The following is a 21,122-nucleotide window of genomic DNA, read 5'->3' on the forward strand; positions in this document are numbered from 1 at the left end:
ATATCTATTATTATATTACACTAAAATGGATTCACATTATTGCCACATATGCACAATATAAAATATAACTATACTTTATTTTTTTGTCAATCACTGTCACTATATGCCATATGAATTTTATACTTTTATTCACTTGATTTATTGATTGTTTGTCAATCATCTTATTTGTATGTGAACACATTTATACTTTGACTGGAGCACATGTTGTTACACTGCTTGATAAAGCTCTCAGCGAGAGCGAAACGTCGCAAGTTTTTGGGTGAAAATAAACACTACTTTCTTTTGAATTTATCCGGAGTGCTGCGGTTTTCTACCTTGTTAGATATAGAATGTAGTAATCTGTCTAAACAACAGTAACAAGAGATGCAAGAAAATACTAATTATTATGTTTAATAGGAATGGCAGTGTCAAATTTTCAGAGAAGATTCAAAAAGCTGTTGGAGAATGTCTTTATCCAAATGTCTACCTAAAAATAAAAATGAAATTTATTAGTGATATTTATGATATCATGAGGCACATGCAATCAGCACTAAAGGTGTATTGCAACTTAAAACTAACTTGTCCCCTATCCACAGGATAGGGATAAGTAAGAGTTTGCAGAGGGGCCGACCTCCGTACCCCCCAGCGAACCCCATATCAGCCTCCAGCTGCTTTGTTTTAAATAGAGTTGCGGGTATGACCGACGGCTCTTTTCATTCTCTACAGAGCCACCGGAAAGAGACGATTGCTGTACTCCATAGAGAATGAATGCGGCCCCTGGTCACGTGCCGTAACTGCATCTGTATTCAAAACAACTTGTCCCCTATCCTGTGGATATCACTTATCCTAAAAGTTTTCGGATAAGAACATACCTATTTTGGACCTTAAAGTGATAGTCCCATGTAGAATAATATAGTTATTATCATACAGCTTGTCAAATTATATTTTTGCTAATAAATTCTTTTAGCAAACTTGTCTCCTTCTCCTGATATGCTGCTCTTTCCATCCCATTGTTGACAGCTCGCTGTCTAAGTTACAGACCACCACTCTGCTGTAAAAACAGTGATCTATCTGATATATATATATATATATATATATATAGATATATATATATAGATATATATATATATATATTGCCAATATTTCTCTGCAAAATATTGCTGTAAAGGAAGCAAACAAATAGTGTGTCTAAACTTATAATAGACAGCCTAAATTGGGACACATTTATCAAAATTAAAATCAACAGTATTAGTAAATATGGACCATTGTATTGAAAAAACTTTAATCAGTATGGCCCATATTTATCAAAGTATTTAATAGAGAAACTGGTGTAAACTGCCCACAGCAACCAATCACAGCTTAGTTCTGGTAAATTGAAAGCTGAGCTGTGATTGGCTGCTATGGGCAGTTTACACCAGTCTCTATTTTAGGCACTTTGACAGATCTCGGCCTATGGTCTTACATATTGATTTTGCTACTTTCTGGATGAAAAATAGTTGTGAATAGGCCACTGATAATATGAAGTCAAACATGTATGCAGGCATCTATCACATCAAAGCATGAGACCTAACAATCTGCATTTACCTATAAACACCATGCGATTTAGCCTTTCTCCGTCCCAGATCACTTGTGTCTCTTCCAGGTCATAAAGCTCATGAACCCCTTGTACAATCACCTGATGGTGCTTCGTGTCTATCGCTATTAAACCCTGTGTAGACACAGAAGTTCAGAAAGAAATATTCAACTAAACATGGGCACAGTTTGTGTATTAATCATACTGTAAAGGGCTTATTCTGGATTGTTTTTAAGGTTTGGCCATCAGTGGTCATGGTTTTTTGCAAAAACGGATTGCAAAAACGCAGTGTGAACACAGTCTTAAATTTCTATAAATCCATGAACATTTTATGTGAAGTAAAATTACCAGCACCCTCTACCTTCCCAACCCCATGTCAGTAAAGCAACGCACAAGGAATACCATGCATTAATAACCCCACCAAACAGCATTACAGCTGAACTTTTTAAACCATTGCAAGTTTAATAAGCAGAGGTACATCTATGTTAACACGAGTCATACTTAAGGCTTTGGTCAAACTCTGGGAGTTGCTAAGAATAAATTATAAAAGTCTATTTCCTTTTCTGCCGGCCTACCTTTAGTCTTATCACCTCCATGCACACACCATTTCTGTTTTTAACATTTTTCTCCCAAAGCAAATTCTGTAAATCCAAACAGACAACAGTTATTACAAACTAAGAAAAGATAAATCCTCTAATGTGCTTTTTGGCTCTTACCTGTATAAACAAATGGAGATTTTCTTCAATCACATTTCCAAAGACTTCAAATGTAACAGTGACAATACTCTGTGGAAAACATCAGAATATTAAGTTACACATTAAACCGGAATTAGAGATTAGGGTCTGGGACGCATTCTTCAGGGGAAAATGATCCAGATAAGCAGTAATGCAATTGCAAAGGCCAGGATGTCCTAATCATTCAGTAATACATGCAAATGTAGTGGGAAGGCTCAATATCTTTAAGACATCTTATAGATTTTACAATCAAACCATAGAATAATTGTGCATGTCAGTGCATGTCAGGATTTTAAAGAAAATATACCGTACCATGGAGGAGCTGATCATTTATTATCGTTATAATCTTTGTGTGATAGATGACTGCTCTGTGTGTATGTGTGCTGTCAGTATATTAGGTGCCTGTTCTGTGTGTCTGTGTCAGTATATTGGGTGCATGTTCAGTGTTGTTAATATATTAGGTGCATGTTCTGTGTCTCTGTGTGTTGTCAGTAATGTTAGATGCCTGTTCTCTGTGTTGTCAGTATATTGGGTGCCTGTTCTGTGTGTTGTCAGTATATTGGGTGCCTGTTCTGTGTGTTGTCAGTATATTGGTTGCCTGTTCTGTTTGTTGTCAGTATGTTAGGTGCTGTTCTGTGTGTTGTCAGTATATTGGGTGCCTGTTCTGTGTGTTGTCACTATGTTAGGTGCCTGTTCTGTGTGTTGTCAGTATATTGGGTGCCTGTTCTGTGTGTTGTCAGTATATTGGTTGCCTGTTCTGTTTGTTGTCAGTATGTTAGGTGCTGTTCTGTGTGTTGTCAGTATATTGGGTGCCTGTTCTGTGTGTTGTCACTATGTTAGGTGCCTGTTCTGTGTGTTGTCAGTATACTGGGTGTATGTTTTGTGTTGTTAATATGTTAGGCCCCTATTCTATATGTTGTCACTGTTGTTCTGGGTGCTGTCACTGTTATGCATCTGACTGCCCTGTGTACACATGCACTATATTGCTGGATGCCTGTTCTGCGTGTATATGTGTTATCTCCTACCACCTCTACTACACTGCCAGCTTGACAAACAAAGAGCGTACTTAAGTTGGCCATCCACATCAGATAAACGTTAGCTGGTTTCTGCTAAAATCAGCAGGTTTGGCTATCTAATGGGTATACCCCTGGCTCAAATATAACTGATAACCTAGCCAGATCTGCCAGGCAGAACTCTATGGATTCTAGGTGACAAGAGCTGTTGAAAGCTGTCAACCGGTTTTGCTATACCACAACATTTGCACATTTTGTGATAACAGTAAGGCTGTCTGTAGGAAAAGACCACACGGATTTCCCACTCGGTTTCTTATGAGATGCCCCATCGAGAGCCAGCTGTTTATTTCCCCAATACCTTCAAACGCAAGTGTGAATTTACTACAAGGAAGTAGAGCTGTCGATTTTAGTGCCATATTGTATTCACTTAAGGAGCTGTAAAGGATCAATGAGGGTTTAGGAACAGACCATTCACTGACCTGTTGTGACAGTAGTTCGCACTCTCATTCTATGTACTTGTTAAGCGGTATTATAGAAAGATTTTCTTTAGTGAGAAAATATTGCCCTCATTACACTTCATCTGAAGCAATTATGTCCTTTAATCTGTTGGGCGTTAAAGTAAATAGTAATGTGTACTCACAGACTCATTTGCAAGTGACCAAAGAACTGCTATCTAAATAGGTGGCTGCTAAATAAACAAAAATCATTTCCTCAAGAACCTAAAAGACATTTCACAGAATAGATGCTCTAAACCTTTTGGTGCTATGTTTTTTTCCTAAATATACTCCGTCATGACAACATAGCACACTGCGATGCCTCTTTAAAAAGAGCTACAACACACCAGTAGCAATGCATTTTGGCCTTGCACTCCCATACATATATTTATCTAATATTGTTTCGGAGGCATAATCACACTAATCTTGCATATACTAAATTGTCCAGGACCGTCTAACAGCAAATCAATAGACCCCCAACTCTAAAATCTGCAGGGTCTGCCGTTTACTTGGAGAGAGGCAGCATAAAGTTCTGAAAACATTCAGGAGTTGTGCTGGTGATGTTTAAAAAATTTATGTTTTATTAAAGGGGTACTCTCATCTTAATAAAATAGTTTAACTTGTAGGACTCATCAAGATAAATAATTTTGCAAATACTTTTATTTAGCACATTAGCCCAGCCAGACCACTAGGCAATGAGCTGTCAAAAATGCTGATTTGCTTAATAAATGTATTTGCAAAAATATTTACTTTGATGAGCCTTACAAGTTCATCTATGTTAGTTGATATATTAAACTTTTTCAAGTAAACAGCATCTGTGCCAATGTACATGAACTGATGAACATTGACGGCAAAATATTGAGGTAGATGCTTCACACATGGATACCTATACAGACCACATTAGAATGGGTAATGAAAGGATATAGGAAATAGTTTCAAAGTTTATGGGGTATTCCCATCTCAGCATGTTACCCCCTAGCCGTAGAACAAAGGTAAATGAGTTAAGCCTGACCTGCATTCATTGTCTATGGGGCTTCCAAACATTGACAAGCTAAATGCTGTTGATAAGCCCTATAGAGAATAACTAAAAATGCTGTCCATGCATGCATTCTCCATTCGTTCCTGGGGATCTTGTTGGGGTCCCAGTAGTGAAACTTAAATAAAGATTATTTACAAGTCTAAATTTGAAAACTGAATTATTAAATTAAAACCAAAATACAACTTTTTTCTCTTTTTAGGACAAGCTTAGGTATATACAGTATATAGGGAATGGATGTGATAACAGGGAACGACGCTACAAATTACCCAAAAAATCCATTAGGTGTTTTTGGTGTGCTTCTAGAGCGCATTTTACAGAAAACATTTTGATGTGAAAAAAGGCTCAGTAAAAGCTGAAAATTGCTTGGCAACATAGGTAAATATATGACTCTTCACTTTTGGACTATTTTTTACATGCGGCTGTTCTTCTATTTCTGATGCATTATCTGATCTGAGTCCCGCTGTTGGAGCCGCACTGTCGCTACAAAGAACTACTTTTCTGGACAAATAAATAAATCGAACCAGATATATTTAAAATATTATGTTACAAAAAAAATGCAATATAGACAATTGCATGTGTGATTGGAAAATCATATTTTGCCATGTACCAACAGCTAACACAGCTGCCTGCTATTGTTTTACCTGAAATAAGAAAAAAGAAAAAAAAAGGGGAGAAATTCCCCAAAATAGCCAATGTGAAACTAAGGAGTTTGTTATCTGTGGAGTTGTGATGTAGGTAATGTGAACAAACACCAAAAGCTGGAGATCACTGGGAACAAACACACAGATAATTAACTACAGATCAGAGACATATTAACACTAACACGCTCAGTTTACTGTTAATCCCGCTTTACACCTCATGCTGTAAAAGGGGACACATTTGTACACAGGAAGTTTAGGCTACTAAATTGCAACTGAAGACAAAGAAAAACTGTAAATTTAACAATGACTATTAACACTACAGGCCGAAAAATACAAAAAAAAAAAAAATATATATATATATATTTAGAACTAATAAAATGGGTCTACCACTAGCTACTGTTATTTGCCTAAAGGCAAATGCACTGGGAATACTACACATTCAATGCCTAATGATAATGTATTAACTGAAAAAAAAAAAAATCAAGTTTCACTTTACCTTAAACTACAGAACTAGGCTATATCCACACAAGTGAAATAAAAGAGAAAGGGTAGCTTCACAAGTACCAGATCCGCAGTGGATTTCATGCTGCAAGTTTTCAGCGAAATCCGCTGCGAAACCTGTAGTGTGAAGCTCAATGGGGTCCCATATATGCTGCCTGTATGGGACCCGGCCCCTTAAAGCCAGGAGCGTCACACACAGCCGCGGCGACGAGCAGGTAATGTATGCTTCGGGCCAGGGCTGCAGGTGGGCGGCCGCCGGCGGGGGGGGGGCGGGGTTTGGCGGTTGGGGGGAAAGGCCGGGTCCCATACAGGCAGCGGATTTCGCTGCAAACTCGTAGCGTGAAATCCACTGCAGATCCGGTACGTGTGAAGCTACCCTAAAGGTGTATTTTTAATAACTTGTGAAAAGGCTTTTTTTTAAAAAAAAACCAACAACTGTTATTACAGACTTTTAATTGACGACAATGGAATGTAAGTTAATGGAATGACGGCCGTCCAATACAAATAATGTATTAAATAACAGACCTTGCTTGCGCAGACGTCAAATTAATATTCATGACAATTATTCATGGATTGTTTTGTAAATTCTTTATTTTGAATTTTTTTTGTTTGTTTTAATAGACATTGAAAAAAAAACGATGCAAGGTAAACGGCATCAACATATAACATGGCAATTAGCAAAAACACAGAACATAGCATGTGATGTAAGACATGTAGATAACAAGTAACTAATGCACACAAGTAAAAGAGAAGAGGAAAAGGCAAGAAGGAAAACAAACTAGATTTGCATTTCCAGGGAAATACATAGTGCTTGAAAAGAGCGCCCCTTTACCAGTGACTTCCTTTTAAGAGAAACTTTAACCGTCCCTTTAAGAGCGACATGGGTCGCGTCCCTTTTAGAGCAACTTGGGTCGCGTCCCTTTAAGAGCGACTTGGGTCCCGTCCCTTTAAGAGGGACCTGGGTCCCTTTAAGAGGACCCAGGTCGCTCTTAAAGGGACCCATTTCGCTCTTAAAGGGACCCAGGTCGCTCTTAAAAGGTACACAGGTCGCTCTTAAAGGGACCCAGGAAGCTCTTAAAAGGGACCCAGGTCGCTCTTTAAGAGCAAAAATGGCTGGAAGAAGATGCAACATGATCTCCTCAGGTACAGTATATTGATATACCGTATTAGAACTGACACGTGATCCCTTGTATTCCATAAAGAGGCATAACCCCATGGCATGAGAAAAGTCTACAAATCATGATTTTTGCAGCACTGTGCTTTACTGCCTACATAGTGTACTTTGGCTTGAATGCAGTGCTTGGGTGTCAACTGACATGTCTGTAGCCACTAGACACAAAAGGAACAGCTTTGCTTTCTTCTACAAAATTTCTCTTTGGAACAAGCAATATATTCGTTGGCAAATTGAACTTTGATCCCTCTAGAGGTGATCACTAATGATCCTTAGCCATTTTGGTTTTTCTTTGGTCCATTTGAACAGTATTTTCCCTTTATTTTGCCTGAGAGCAGACTCTATGCACAGATCATCGAACCGACAGGACGGAGGTAAGAGACTTACCCCTGCCCGTCGGTACATGTGATCACTCTGTCACTGAGTACTAGGGATGGTCCGAACCTGCCGAGGTTCGGGTTTGTATGAAACCGAAAGCTCGGCAGCAGATTCCCGCTGTCTGCCCGCTCCGTGGAGCAGGCGGATACAGCGGGAGGAACGTCTGGAAAACTGGGATACAGCCTATGGCTATATCCCAGTTTTCCAGGCGGTCCTCCCGCTGGATCCGCCCGACAGCAGGAATCATTACCAAAGGTTCGGGTTCGTACGAACCCGAACCAAACTCGGTTCGGACCATCCCTACTGAGTACCTTAAACGCTGCGATTGCTATAGATTGCGGCGTTTAAGGGGTTAATGAGACGCAGCTGCCAGTTTTACCGTAAAGTGCATTACGTAGACATGGGAACCCCCCAAAAGTTAGAAAATTGCATTTTTTTCCAATTTCACTCAATAAATAATATTTTTAAGGTTCCGTCATACATTTTATGGTAGATTGAAAGGAATCATTACAAATTACACTTGTTTTTGAGAAAAACAAACCCTTATGTGACCCTTTAGTTGCGAAAAAAAAACAAAAAAACGCTATAGCTCTATAGAAGGTGAGGAAATAAAAATGGAAATGCAAAAATGAAAATCGGTGCGGTCATTAAGGCCATTTTGGACTTGGTCATGAAAGGGTTAAAAAAGTTAATTAACATTTACCGCATTATGTCTACATGAAGTAGACATTGTAAATGTGAATTATTAGCTCATTAATGTGCCATTACTATATTTCTTAAAAACAGAGAAGGTCAAAGTTCAAAAAATGTTGATTGTTCAAAATTTTGGAGTTTTCCCCAAATGATCACCAAAGCTATTGACCAATATTTATCACGAATATAAAATTCAGTGTTTCACAACAAAAACAATCTCACATTTAAAGCGTTACAAAGTTATTAGCACATACAGTAAAGTGAGGTAGGTCAGATTTAAAAATATAGGTCCCCTTAAAATGAGGTTTAATGCTTTAAAAAGTTTAATGCTGTATATTTGTCCACCATGGACCAATTCTTTCTGCTAGTTTAAATGGCCATAAAATTCATCTTTTTTTTTAAATATATTTTTATTAAAGTTTAAAAAAAAAAATATATATATATTTTTAACAACACAAATGACAAAGTCAAACAGCCCATAACAATTATGGAGGCTTCTATAAGGCAGTAAGTGATATATTGTCAGATCTTTCCCTCCATATTATATTAACACAAGTAAAACGGACAAGGGGAAGGAACAGAAGGGATACATTTCCTCCAATTTACATATGGAAATAATACAGTTTAAAATGTATGTAAAAGTACCTAAATGAAATGTCTGGTGTTGTTCTATACTACTGTTTCCACTGCAAAGTGCTAAAATAGGGGAGTGACAAGATGGAGGGAACAGCTACTGCTAACCTATTGGCTTCTGTGTGTGGGCCAATGTATTTTGTTGCAATTTAATATAGGTTAAAAAAGAGAGAGAAATGGGCTCTCATAATGGCTTGCTAGTTGATGACTCAGTGGGAGGGTAGTCAATTTAACTGAAACAAAAGGAAGGTGAAAAAACAAAAACATCCCATGCATTGTGATGTAAGTAGCTCATAATGAGCCAGATTCAATGCCTGGATGTAGTTCTACCTTAAAACCAGTTTTGTGAAAGATGACGGGCTACACATTGCCTTCTTAATGCTGGGAAAAGTACATGCACAATAAACATTGCTAATCTGAGCTTTTAAAGTGCAAAAGATCTGATTGTGGCAAAAGCTTCCCCACAGCCATAGGAATATATGTCAAGATCCAGCCTGTGTAAAATCATCCCAACATGTAGCCAACATAGTCATATAAAAATAGGCAGTTTCATCAATGTGATCCTGCTTTATAAATGACGTTCTCATAGGTGCTTTTGCTATGTATATTACTAGACTGCACCAAAAACAACACCACAAATGGTGCTTTATATCTTACTGATTGGATTTACAACAGCAACATTGTGCTAACATCGGAACTGCAACCAACTCTAATGGAGTGTTCTGAGAATGGCATCATAACTGGAACCTGCTGGTGAGGGACCTCTTAGAGAAAATGAAGTTCCAAAAAAAAGTACCTGTACATTTAAACATTTTGGTATATAATTCCTATTAGGGAATGTTCCCACATTTAGGTTTTCAGAAGCTGTTGAAGCCAAAGCCAGGGACAGGTGATAAAGGAAGAACTGTATAAGAGAAATACGGAAATATCTCCTACTCCCATTTTGAGCAGCAGTATTGTCAGCAATATGTGCAAAGAGTGATCCCCAGATCTCTGAACAGAAAGTTGTCTTGGCATGCTGAGGGGCAAGGAGACACCTCTCTCCTTTCTTCACTGCCAGACTCTGATTAATGTTGCTAAAGAAGCCAGCCACACACGTGTTAATTTTGTCCGCATTTGCGAACCCATTCATTTGTATACCCATACCCCCATACACACAACTATACGTGTTACAGGTCCATGTTGTGGCGGGATCTGTGCCACAAAAAATACTGTTGAGCCATAATAAGATCCCTGTTGTTAATGATGAGGTCCGTGCAACCACGGACAGGTTGTAGATGATTGTGGACACACATCAGTAGTCCTGTCAGTAGCTGCGGGTCCACAGAACCATGGATGTGTGAATGTGGCCTTACTCTGCCCCAATTGCTGCTGCCTGTAAAATGATTGATTCTAGTGAGAATTTAAAAAAAACCAAGCATATGCTTTATTGTTAGCTTTCTACAGTTGTAGAGGCATTGAGATGCTAAGGCCATGATATCCAGGAAGCCTCTAATCATGTTCCACATTGTTCTGTACCTGACCCTGTACATGTGTAATGTGAGTCTCATTACAATGAAAAAGAAAAAAAGTGGCTAGCAAGAAAACACTTCCACAATCTAAGAATCCTATACGTAATGCTCTATTTGCAGCTGATAAGAGTTTACATGCCAAAACAGGATTTTACAAATGGGAAGGAAATTGTCACTAGTATCACATAGAAACAGGTAAAACAGCTAAAAAAGCTTGTTCTAGAAACACTTAGTCAGAAACCATCACTGCTGGGCACGACAAATGACCACTAGATATAATGTGCATACGAGAATCTGGGTACACAGCATACATTTTAAACTGTCACAGCAAGTGGGCAAATGCTGTATACTGGTGGAATTTAAAGATCTGGGTTACCATTGCAAGAGTTCATTCATTCATTCAACCATTCATCTAAGATTGCTATTTTTTGTAGTCCCATGATTTTAGTTAAGGAAAAAAACTATTAAAGGTAAATTCACACGGGCGTGTCTCGCATAAAAAAACCGCAGCTAATCCGCAATACATTTATTATTCTTATTATTATTAATATGTGTATTGCTGATTAGCTGCGTTTTTTTTTATGCGAGACGCCCGTGTGAATTTACCCTAAAACTTCTTCAATTCATGAAGTCATTAATACTGATCTAAAAGTACATTTTCTACTCCTAAAAAAAGATACATTTCTAACCATGCCAATTACCTTATCCAAATGTGGATGAGCACTACTGGTGATCAGCTTGTCCTGCAAACTAAAAAAAAAACATTTTTATGACTACAGCATACAATCATTGCTATTTTGTTAGGCCCTATATTTGAATACAGTGTAAGTAATCATTGAAATCTATGTCTATGCAGAGGCTTGGGTGTGTTAATCACTACAAACTAGTAAAATATAAGTCTGCAGAGAAATGTGAACCTACAAAGGATAAAAGAAAATAAATGGTATTCAAGGGTAGACATTCATTTAAAGGCAACTGGTGTTGAGTGAGCATGCTGCTCGACTGAGCTCAATGATTGACTGAGCGCCTCGTGGTGCCCGGGTAAAAGTGTCCATACACCTTCAATAACGGTAAGCCATCATTTATACCTATTACATTTTTCGTTCTAAATTTTGTATATTTCGTCCCTTGAAGGGATGTTTTAATGAAATGTACAAAATTAGAACGAAAAAATGTAATAGGTTTCTACAAGACAAATTAGAACTCCGGTGGTGTTTAGGTAAGATGGCTGCTCTGATATTATTGTACTACAAATTAAAAAATGTACAATCAGAAATAGATTAGAAAAATGTAAAGTATCGCCACACTTGTCCTTTCAGGTACTGCACACACAGAGATATGCTCCATGCTTTATATTGGGTTCATATGGAATCTAAGTAAAGCTCCTTTTCTGTATAAAATTGGAGGCATAAAGAGGTAGAATAGAGGACTCTATGGGCACCCAGTTCTAGCTGCCTACAAAACAGAGCTGTAAAGGGTAAAGATGTTTTCACCTCGGATGCGTCCGACATGGATCTTTTGTGGAAAATCTACAGCGGGCCCACATGTATATCTGTAGCAGAAAACCTGCACCAAATTGTCCATATTTGCAGATTTACATGTGCTGATAAGTTTTAACAGGAAATCTGAAGCGAATCCATCCTGTGTAAAAGCACCCTCGTACACGATTGAGTACACAATTACATGAATAACTGCTGCTTCATTATTCACAGATTTTTACCATGTTTTAGTTCTAGTAAATTAAGTTTTCTTAATACTAGTGATCCTTCATCGGCAGGTTACAGTGGATATACATACACATACAAACTGTATATAGAGGTACTTATAGGAAACATTACCTGCCTCTGTAACATTTCTGGGTTGTGTGACCTATTCACTCTTTAACAGCAGCCCTTGGATTTCCCCAAGCATAGATTTGGGTTAGATGCAGGTACTAAATAACTAAAGCAATCCTTTCAAGATTAACCAGCTGCGTAGGATTAAACTTGACACTCTTCTTGCCTCCATCCCTGCAGAGTGTCATTCACTCCAGCAGCTTGTCTACACATACACTTTCCCTCCCTTCTTTTAAACCCACTGTTCCCAATTTACCCCTCACCGATCTGCTTAGTCCTTGCAGATGTTTGCTTTTGAAGTCCTTGCCAGCCCCCTGCTGCTGAGGGTATTCTCCAGTTCAAATGGCCGTAATCTATTAGACAATATTTAGCTGCAAATCCCACCGTGAAGGTTTTATACTGTCTACTGAGGAATTTCATTTGGGTAGACTCAGTTCTGTTGTATAACTGAGCGTTTTTGTCTTTTCTCACAGAGAAAATGTTAATGTGACGTTGATTTGTATGTAGATTTTATTTCTGTGGGCCAAAGCTTCCTTTGGCTCTACATTACAACTTGCATCCCAGTCATGCAGCTACTACAGAGAAGGAACAGACTGCTGTATAAAAAAGACATTGATGGGTCTGGCCCACAAGCGTCATGTATCACCTATCAGTGATAAATATATGACTGCTCTAGTTCTGAATGCTGGGACCCCACCAATCACAACAACAGGGTCCTGACTGAATGATGCAGTGTGTGACCACCTCTCAGTTAACTAAGGGGCTGACAAGAAAAAAGGTTAGGGTACAGATAAATCACTTAAGCGTTCATTTAGTGAACAACAAGCAATGACGTTTTACTTTTAACCGATCAGCATTTAGATGGAAAGTTACACTTTTATAAAAAAAAATCACTAATACGATTTTAAATATGATCGTATTATAATGCTGATCCCTGTGAACGACTAGTGTTTACACTGAAGGACTTCGGAACAAATTTTTGTTGGCTGTTTGCCATGTCCATGAATAGGGCACAGAGTTCATATATGCAGGGCCGTATTTGCCACTAGGCATCCGTGGTCCGGTGCCTAGGGCGGCGCCCTGCGGGGGGCGGCACCCGCAGGGAACCCTTTTTTTTATTATTAAAAAAAAAAAAAAAAAAAAAAAACCTCCGTAGGCACCGGCCCACGGGTGCCTAGTCCGCGCCGGGGGGGGGGGGGGGGGAGGGGGGGTGACGGAGCGTCTGGGAGCAGGATGGGTAGGCAGGCTGGTTCCCTCCCCCCATGCAGCGCTGAGGTCCAGGGTCTGGGGTGCGAGGCAGGGGGTGAGCTTCCGGCACACACAGCCTGACAGAGGCCGGAAGCTCACAGCTGCAGCCCCGCGGTCCCAGATCTTCTCTCCTGCTCGGCGGCGCTCAAGCGATGTGACGTCATCGCCGAGCAGGAGGGAAAATCCGGGACCGCGGCGCTGCAGCTGTGAGCTTCCGACCTCTGTCAGGCTGTGTGTGCCGGAAGCTCAACACCTGCCCCGGACCCCGGCGCTGCATGGGGGGAGGGAACCAGCCTGCCTGCCCATCCTGCTCCTGGCCGCTCCGTCACCCCCCCAGCCTCTGCCCCCCAGCGTCTGCCCGCCCCCCTGCATCCTCAGCTGCTCCCCTGCTGGGGGGCAGCCTCTCCCCTGCCCCCCCAGCCTCTCCCCCGCCCCCCAGCCTCTCTCCTGCCCCCTCAGCCTCTCCACCTAACCCTCAGCCTCTCCCCCTGCCCCCAGCCTCTCCACCTAACCCTCAGCCTCTCCCCTCCCCCCCCAGCCTCTCCCCTCCCCCCCAGCCTCTCCACCTAACCCTCAGCCTCTCCCCCTGCCCCCAGCCTCTCCACCTAACCCTCAGACTCTCCCCCCCAGCCTCTCCCCTCCCCCCCAGCCTCTCCCCCTGCCCCCAGCCTCTCCACCTAACCCTCAGCCTCTCCCACGCCAGCCTCTCCCCCTGCCCCCCCAGCCTCTCCCCCTGCCCCCCCAGCCTCTCCCCCTGCCCCCCCAGCCTCTCCCCTGCCCCCCCCCAGCCTCTTCCCTGCCCCCTCAGCCTCTCCCCCTAACCCTCAGCCTCTCCCCCTGCCCCCAGCCTCTCCACCTAACCCTCAGCCTCTCCCCCCCAGCCTCTCCCCTCCCCCCCAGCCTCTCCCCCTGCCACCAGCCTCTCCACCTAACCCTCAGCCTCTCCCCCCCCCAGCCTCTCCCCCTGCCCCCCCAGCCTCTCCCCCTGCCCCCCCCAGCCTCTCCCCTGCCCCCCCCCAGCCTCTCCCCCTAACCTCCAGACTCTCCCCTGCCCCCCAGCCTCTCCCCTGCCACCCACACTCTCCCCTTAACCCCCAGACTCTTCCCCTGCCACCCAGCCTCTCCCCTGCCCCCCCCCCCCAGACTCTCCCCTGCCCCCAGCCTCTCCCCTTAACCCCCAGCCTCTCCCCTTAACCCGCAGCCTCTCCCCCTAACCTCCAGCCTCTCCCCTGCCCCCCAGCCTCTCCCCTAACCTCCAGCCTCTCCCCTGCCCCCCCCAGCCTCTCCCCCTAACCTCCAGCCTCTCCCATGCCCCCCACACTCTCCCCTTAACCCCAGACTCTCCCCCTGCCACCCAGCCTCTGCCCTGCCCCCAGCCTCTCCCCTGCCTCCCCAGCCTCTCCCCCTAACCCCCAGCCTCTCCCCTGCTCCCCCAGCCTCTTCCCTGCCCCCCCAGCCTCTCCACCTAACCCTCAGCCTCTCCCCTCCCCCCCCAGCCTCTCCCCCTGCCCCCAGCCTCTCCACCTAACCCTCAGCCTCTCCCCTCCCCCCCCAGCCTCTCCCCCTGCCCCCAGCCTCTCCACCTAACCCTCAGCCTCTCCCCCTGCCCCCACCCTCTCCCCCTGCCCCCCAGCCTCTCCACCTAACCCTCAGCCTCTCCCCCTGCCCCCACCCTCTCCCCCTGCCCCCCAGCCTCTCCCCCCTGCATTCTCAACCTCTCCCCTGACCCCCCCCAGCCTCTCCCCTGACCCCCAGCCTCTCCCCTGACCCCCAGCCTCTCCCCCTAACCCTCAGCCTCTCCCCCTAACCCCCAGCCTCTCCCCTGGTCCCCAGCCTCTCCCCTGGTCCCCAGCCTCTCCCCTGGTCCCCAGCCTCTCCCCTGCCCCCAGTCTCTCCCCCCTGTATTCTCAGCTGCTCCCCTGCCTCCCAGCTCCTCCCCCTGACCCCCAGCCTCTCCCCGAAACCCAGCTTCTCCCCTGCCCCCCTACCGCTCCCCCTGACCCCCAGCCTCTCCCCCTGACCCCCAGCTTCTCCCCTGAGCCCCAGCCCCCCCTGAACCCCAGCTTCTCCCCTGCCACCCTAGCTGCCCCTCCCTGCTGCTCCCCTGCCCCCCAGCTGCTTTCCCACAGCTTGTAGTTGGGTCCTAGTGCATTATACACTGGATGCTTTGTGGAAGATCAGAATACATAGATCTGTGGGGGCTCAGTGCAGGGAAGTGACCCCAGAACAGCACTAATAGGGGATAGAACAAAAACATCTCCCCCTATCACTTCCCTACACTGAGCCCCCACAGATCTATGTATTCTGATCTCCCACAATGCCTCCAGGACCCAACTACAACAGCTGCAGGCACTACAACTCCCAAAACAGTCTGCAGCCCTCAGGATATGCTGGGAGTTGTAGTGCCTGCAGCTGCTGTAGTTGGGTCCTAGGTGCATCATACACTGGATGCTTTGTGGCATATAAGTATACATAGATCTGTGGGGGCTCAGTGTAGGGAAGTGACCCCAGAACAGCACTAATAAGATATAGGGGGAGATGTTTTTGTTCTATACCCTATTAGTGCTGTTCTGGGGTCACTTCCCTGCACTGAGCTACCACAGATCTATGTATTTTTATATGCCACAAAGCATTCAGTGTATAGGACCCAACTACAACAGCTGCAGGCACTACAACTCCCAGCATGTACTGACAGTCTGCAGCCCTCAGGATATGCTGGGAGTTGTAGTGCCTGCAGCTGCTGTAGTTGGGTCCTAGGTGCATCATACACTGGATGCTTTGTGGCATATAAGTATACATAGATCTGTGGGGGCTCAGTGTAGGGAAGTGACCCCAGAACATCACTAATAGGGGATAGGGGGAGATGTTTTTGTTCTATCCCCTATTAGTGATGTTCTGGGGTCACTTCCCTGCACTGAGCCCCCACAGATCTATGTATTCTTATATGCCACAAAGCATTCACTACAACAGCTGCAGGCACTACAACTCCCAGCATGTACTGACAGTCTGCAGCCCTCAGGATATGCTGGTAGTTGTAGTACAATCCTCTGATAGCTGCCGCTGTAGACAGATGTATTGCTGGACCTTCAGGGCTGATGGTTGTCACCCACAGATTGCAGCCACCAGGAGACTCTGCACACAGTAATTAATTACAGGGTTGTCCTCTCAGAGACTACAACTCCCAGCATACCCTGAGAGCTGTATAAATGGAGGGTGTTCTGAGATTTATCACAGATATAGATGAATTCAGGAAAGGAGCGGGTCAGCATGTCGTGTCTCACTGGTTATATATTGGTGGGCGCCACGTACCCCAGTCCAACACTGGACAGAACCAGTCCCCAAATTAAGACGTCCCCGGCCTCCTTCCTTCCTCCATCACGTCTGTTTGATGAGAACAGCGGGCATCAAGCAGAGCGGCACCCAAGTTCCAGGGCGCCTCTGCGTGCAAAGTGCCTAGGGCAGCATGAACTCTAAATACAGGCCTGCATATATGCACTACTGCTCCATTTACACAGGTCCCCTCCAGCCATCATCAGGTGAAACTACAGTAGGCTGTATCAATTTTTCCCAGTCAGCCCTTGGGCTGCATCCATCTTCTTCAGCCACCAGGAGTCAAAAGTGGAGCTTTCAGTGTTTTGCGAACCCGAACTTACTGTAGTTTTGCCTATTTCTAATGCACACTATGAGGGCACTCTAACATTTAGCGCTACCAGTTGGGGCAAAAACATGCATGCCTTACTTTATAGCAAGACCTGGACTTGTTGCATTAAAGGAGAAGTTCATCCAAAAGTTTTTTTTAATATGTTATTTCTTATGGAAAGTTAGACAAATTTCTAAAGTAAATTAATTATGGGAAATGCACATATAAGGCTATTTCCCTAAATTTAGTAGAACATGGAGAGTTCAAATTCTCTCAAATACCGTGATGTCGCGAATCAGGTGCAATTCCTATGGAGTGTCCATAGGGGTTTGGTGTGTCCAGCAGGGGGCACAGTATATGTAGAAGTCTATGGACTGTATTGAAGTCTATGGAAGATGTAATGTAATGTAAAAACTACCCTTTATTGATGGACTTTGTTTATGGAATAATTTGGGGAGCAAGGGCACCGAGCAGGGAGGGAGAGAGGTGGCGGTGCATCTAACTACCTCCTCCCTTCCTCCTTGCTTGGTGCAGTGGGACAGATAGACACTACTACTACTCCCATCATCTGCTCATAGTATGATCAGATGATGGGAGTAGTAGTACCAGGGAGATCCCCCTCAGCGCCTCTTAGTGAATCCAGCAGGGTAATTGGGGAAGAGCCCTAATTTAAAACCAGTGTACTCTTTGCCGGTCATCATAAATGTCTCAAGTATACATTGACAAATACTGTGTTTGCTGTAGATTAGACTCTGCGGGTTCAATGGTACAGATTTGATTTTGTGTAAATCAATGTAACTGAATGACTTTATTTGTGAAAAACATCAAACTATCATGAAAAATTAGTATTTTATGAAATTCTCTGCTTCTAAAAAAGGAAGTCATAGCACATAAATTAGTTACCAAGTCACATTACCAATATGTCTTCTTTATTCTGGCATAATTTGGTAACCCGTAGGGCTTAGAAATTTATCAGCAAATTATCACATTTTTGTGAAGATTTCCAAAACTGATTTTTTTAGGGACCACTTCTTTTTTAAATGGACCCCATTTTGGAAACTACATATCTTAAAGAATTAATCTAGGGGTATAATAAGCATTTTGACCCTACAGGGGCTTGAGGAAACTATTTACCATTAGGCCGTAAAAAAATGGAAAATTTTAATTTTCTAATAATATATCCATTTAGATTAAAGTTTCTCATTTTCAAAAGGAACATGAGATAAAAAGCACCCCAAAGTTTGTAACACAGGTTCTCCTGAGTAAAAAGGTACCCCATATGTGGGCGTAAACCACTGTATGGGCACACAGCGAGGCTCAGAAGGGAAGGAGTGCCAATTAGCTTTTTTAATACAGATTTTGCTGAAGAAGTTTCTGAGCGCCAGGTGAGTTTGTAGTACCCCTATAGTGCCAGCAGAGTGAAATACTCCCATAATTCGCCCCATTTTGGAAAGAACACTCTTCAAAGAATTCATCTTGGGGTTTGGTGAGCATTTTGACCCTACAGGTATTAGAGGAAAGTATTCAATATTAGACAGTAAAAATTAAAAACTAGAATTTTTCCAATAATATGTTTGTTCAGTTTAAAATTTCTCAATTATACGAGGAACAAGAGAGAAATCGTACCCCAAAATTAGTAACGCTGGTTCTTCTGAATACAACAGTACCCCATATGTGGGCATAAAACATGGTATGGGCACACAGCAGGGCTCAGAAGGGAAGGAGCGCCAATTTGCTTTTTCAATGCAGATTTTGCTAAAGAAGTTTCTGGTGCGTTTGCAGTGCTTTTGTAGTGCCAACAGAGTAAAATCCCCCCATAAGTCACCCCATTTAGGAAAGTAAACCCCTTAAAGAATTCATCTTGGGGTAAGGTGAGCATTTTGACCCCACAGGTATGAGAGGAAAGTATTCAAAATTAGACAGTAAAAATTAAAAACTAAAATTTTTCCAATAATATGTTGGTTTAGTTTGAAATTTCTCAATTTCACGAGGAACAGGAGAGAAAACACACCCCAAAATCTGTAACGCAGGTTCTCCTGAGTACAACGGTACCCCATATGTGGCCATAAACAACTGTATGGGCACACAGCAGGCTTCAGAAGGGAAGGCGCGCCAATTAGCGTTATCAGTGCAGATTTTGCTAAAGAACTTTGAGTGCCAGGTGCGTTTGCAGCTTCCCTCTAGTGCCAGCGGAGTGAACCCCTCACATAAGTCACCCCATTTTGGAAAGTTCACCCCTCAAATAATTCATCTGGGGGTGTGGTAAGCATTATGACCCTACAGGAACAAAAGAGAAAACGTCCAGCAAATTGACGCTCCTTCCTTTCTGAGGAAAATATTGAAAATTGGCCGGTAAAAACGAAAAACTAGAATTTTTCCAATAATATGTTCTTTTAATTAAAAAATTTCTCAATTTCCCGAGGAACAGGAGAGAACATTCACCCCAAAACTTGGGGGGCACTTGGGGGACCACAGAGCACTTTTTATCCTTACTGGCACCCCTGCTCTATTCTCTGCCATCGCCGTAAAAAGCTGATGGCAACAGAATAGAGCCCATTAGTGACCGCCGTAGAAAGCTGTATCGGCGGTCACTAAGGGGTTAACATATGTTGTATTGGAATGAATGGAATGCCGGGATGATGTCCAGTAACACTGGCCGTTCTGTGTTATGTGCCATGTGAACATGGCCTAAAGATGTGAAAAGTTTTTTTTCACAGTATTTCTACAGTGTGAGCTAATGTATGCATACATAAAGTAGAGTCCTGGACCATCTCTCCTAGATATTACAGGATCCAGAGGGGAGCATTACTAAATATATATAGTGGGGTGTGTTCACCCGAATATGCTATATGTAAGCTGAAAATATGTAACTATGTGAAAATATATCTGCTGATTGTTTATCCAATAGGGGATGTATAGAGTAAAAAAAAAGAAGGTCAGAACTGATCCTTAAGGAACCCCAACTGTAAGAGGAAGAAGACAGGTTTAGCCTGTGCAGAAAACAGCAGCTGCCACCATTGACTTGACACCCCCCCCCCCATTATTCTGAGTGAGAGGCTGATGTGGTTCTAATCATACCAAATATTCTATCTGCATGAAGTTTGTATGTTCTCCCTGGGTTAATGTAACTTTCTTTCATGTTTTCATCCCACAGTCCAAAACATAGCCAAGATAATGGTCTTGCTATGCGATTGTCCCTATGTGTGATAAGGAAGTATGTCAGTCTGTCTGTCAGTGTGTTCATTGCATTTGTCCCAAAGGTGTCTAGGAGGTCAATCCCATGCTCTTGTTATATAGTTGATATACATTACACATCAAGACAGATTTACCAAAATTTTCCCATAGCAACCATACAAAAACCTTCCCAGACACTCAATGTAATTACGTGCCAAATTTGGGACCGAACAGTCCAGGCATTAGAATGCATATAAAGGACAAGTTGTTATAATAGCTGAAAACAAACAACTGTTAGTGAGCACTGCAATGTCCAGAAAGATCCTTAACGAAAACCTTCCTGGACACCCAATGTACCTATGTGCTATATTTGGGGCCAAACAGTTCAGGCATTTGGATTCCTATAGAGGGCAGGCTGTGATAATGGCCGATAACAGAGATGAACACATAGCGAGTGCTGTATAGGTCTGGCAAGGCTGAGACTTTTATGAAAACCTACCTAGACACCTGTTGTACTTACATGCCAAATGGGCCCAAACCGTTCAGGTGTTTGGATGCCAGAGAACAGACGGACAGACAGACATTCACTTTTATAATATAGATAGAGCTGAGCTGAAACACAACTCATGGACTGATGTAGCATATTTTGCATGAAAGCAGGCATGTTTTCTAATCCTGTACAACCCCTTTAGCCTAGAAAAGAATGAACAATATATGCCATACATTACCTTTTCCCAGACAAACTATCAAATGCATGTAAATCTAAAATCCTTGTTAAGTCCACCCTGAAAAGAAAACATAATACAAGAGCATTACAATTCAGAATGGTTTTATTACACCTCACAGGGGAATGGTCATTAGCATT

The 21,122-nt window shown here is 42.9% G+C and overlaps 1 protein-coding gene across 5 annotated transcripts in view; it reads right to left on the reverse strand.

Moving 5' to 3' along the window:
• Positions 1-374: 374 nt before the first annotated feature.
• Positions 375-21,122, reverse strand: part of LOC138785690 (zinc-regulated GTPase metalloprotein activator 1-like) — a 61,722-nt gene continuing 40,974 nt past the window's right edge. For all 5 annotated transcript variants that reach the window (XM_069961886.1, XM_069961883.1, XM_069961881.1 and 2 more), the window contains exons 11-16: positions 20,986-21,042; positions 11,062-11,110; positions 2,269-2,337; positions 2,128-2,193; positions 1,564-1,687; positions 375-466 (exon numbers count right to left, since the gene is read on the reverse strand). In XM_069961886.1, coding sequence (XP_069817987.1) covers positions 408-466; positions 1,564-1,687; positions 2,128-2,193; positions 2,269-2,337; positions 11,062-11,110; positions 20,986-21,042 — 424 coding nt within the window. In that variant the 3' untranslated portion in view covers positions 375-407. The remainder of the gene's footprint in view (positions 467-1,563; positions 1,688-2,127; positions 2,194-2,268; positions 2,338-11,061; positions 11,111-20,985; positions 21,043-21,122) is intronic.

The sequence above is a fragment of the Dendropsophus ebraccatus genome, chromosome 3, assembly GCF_027789765.1.
Source record: "Dendropsophus ebraccatus isolate aDenEbr1 chromosome 3, aDenEbr1.pat, whole genome shotgun sequence".
NCBI classification, from domain to species: domain Eukaryota; kingdom Metazoa; phylum Chordata; class Amphibia; order Anura; family Hylidae; genus Dendropsophus; species Dendropsophus ebraccatus.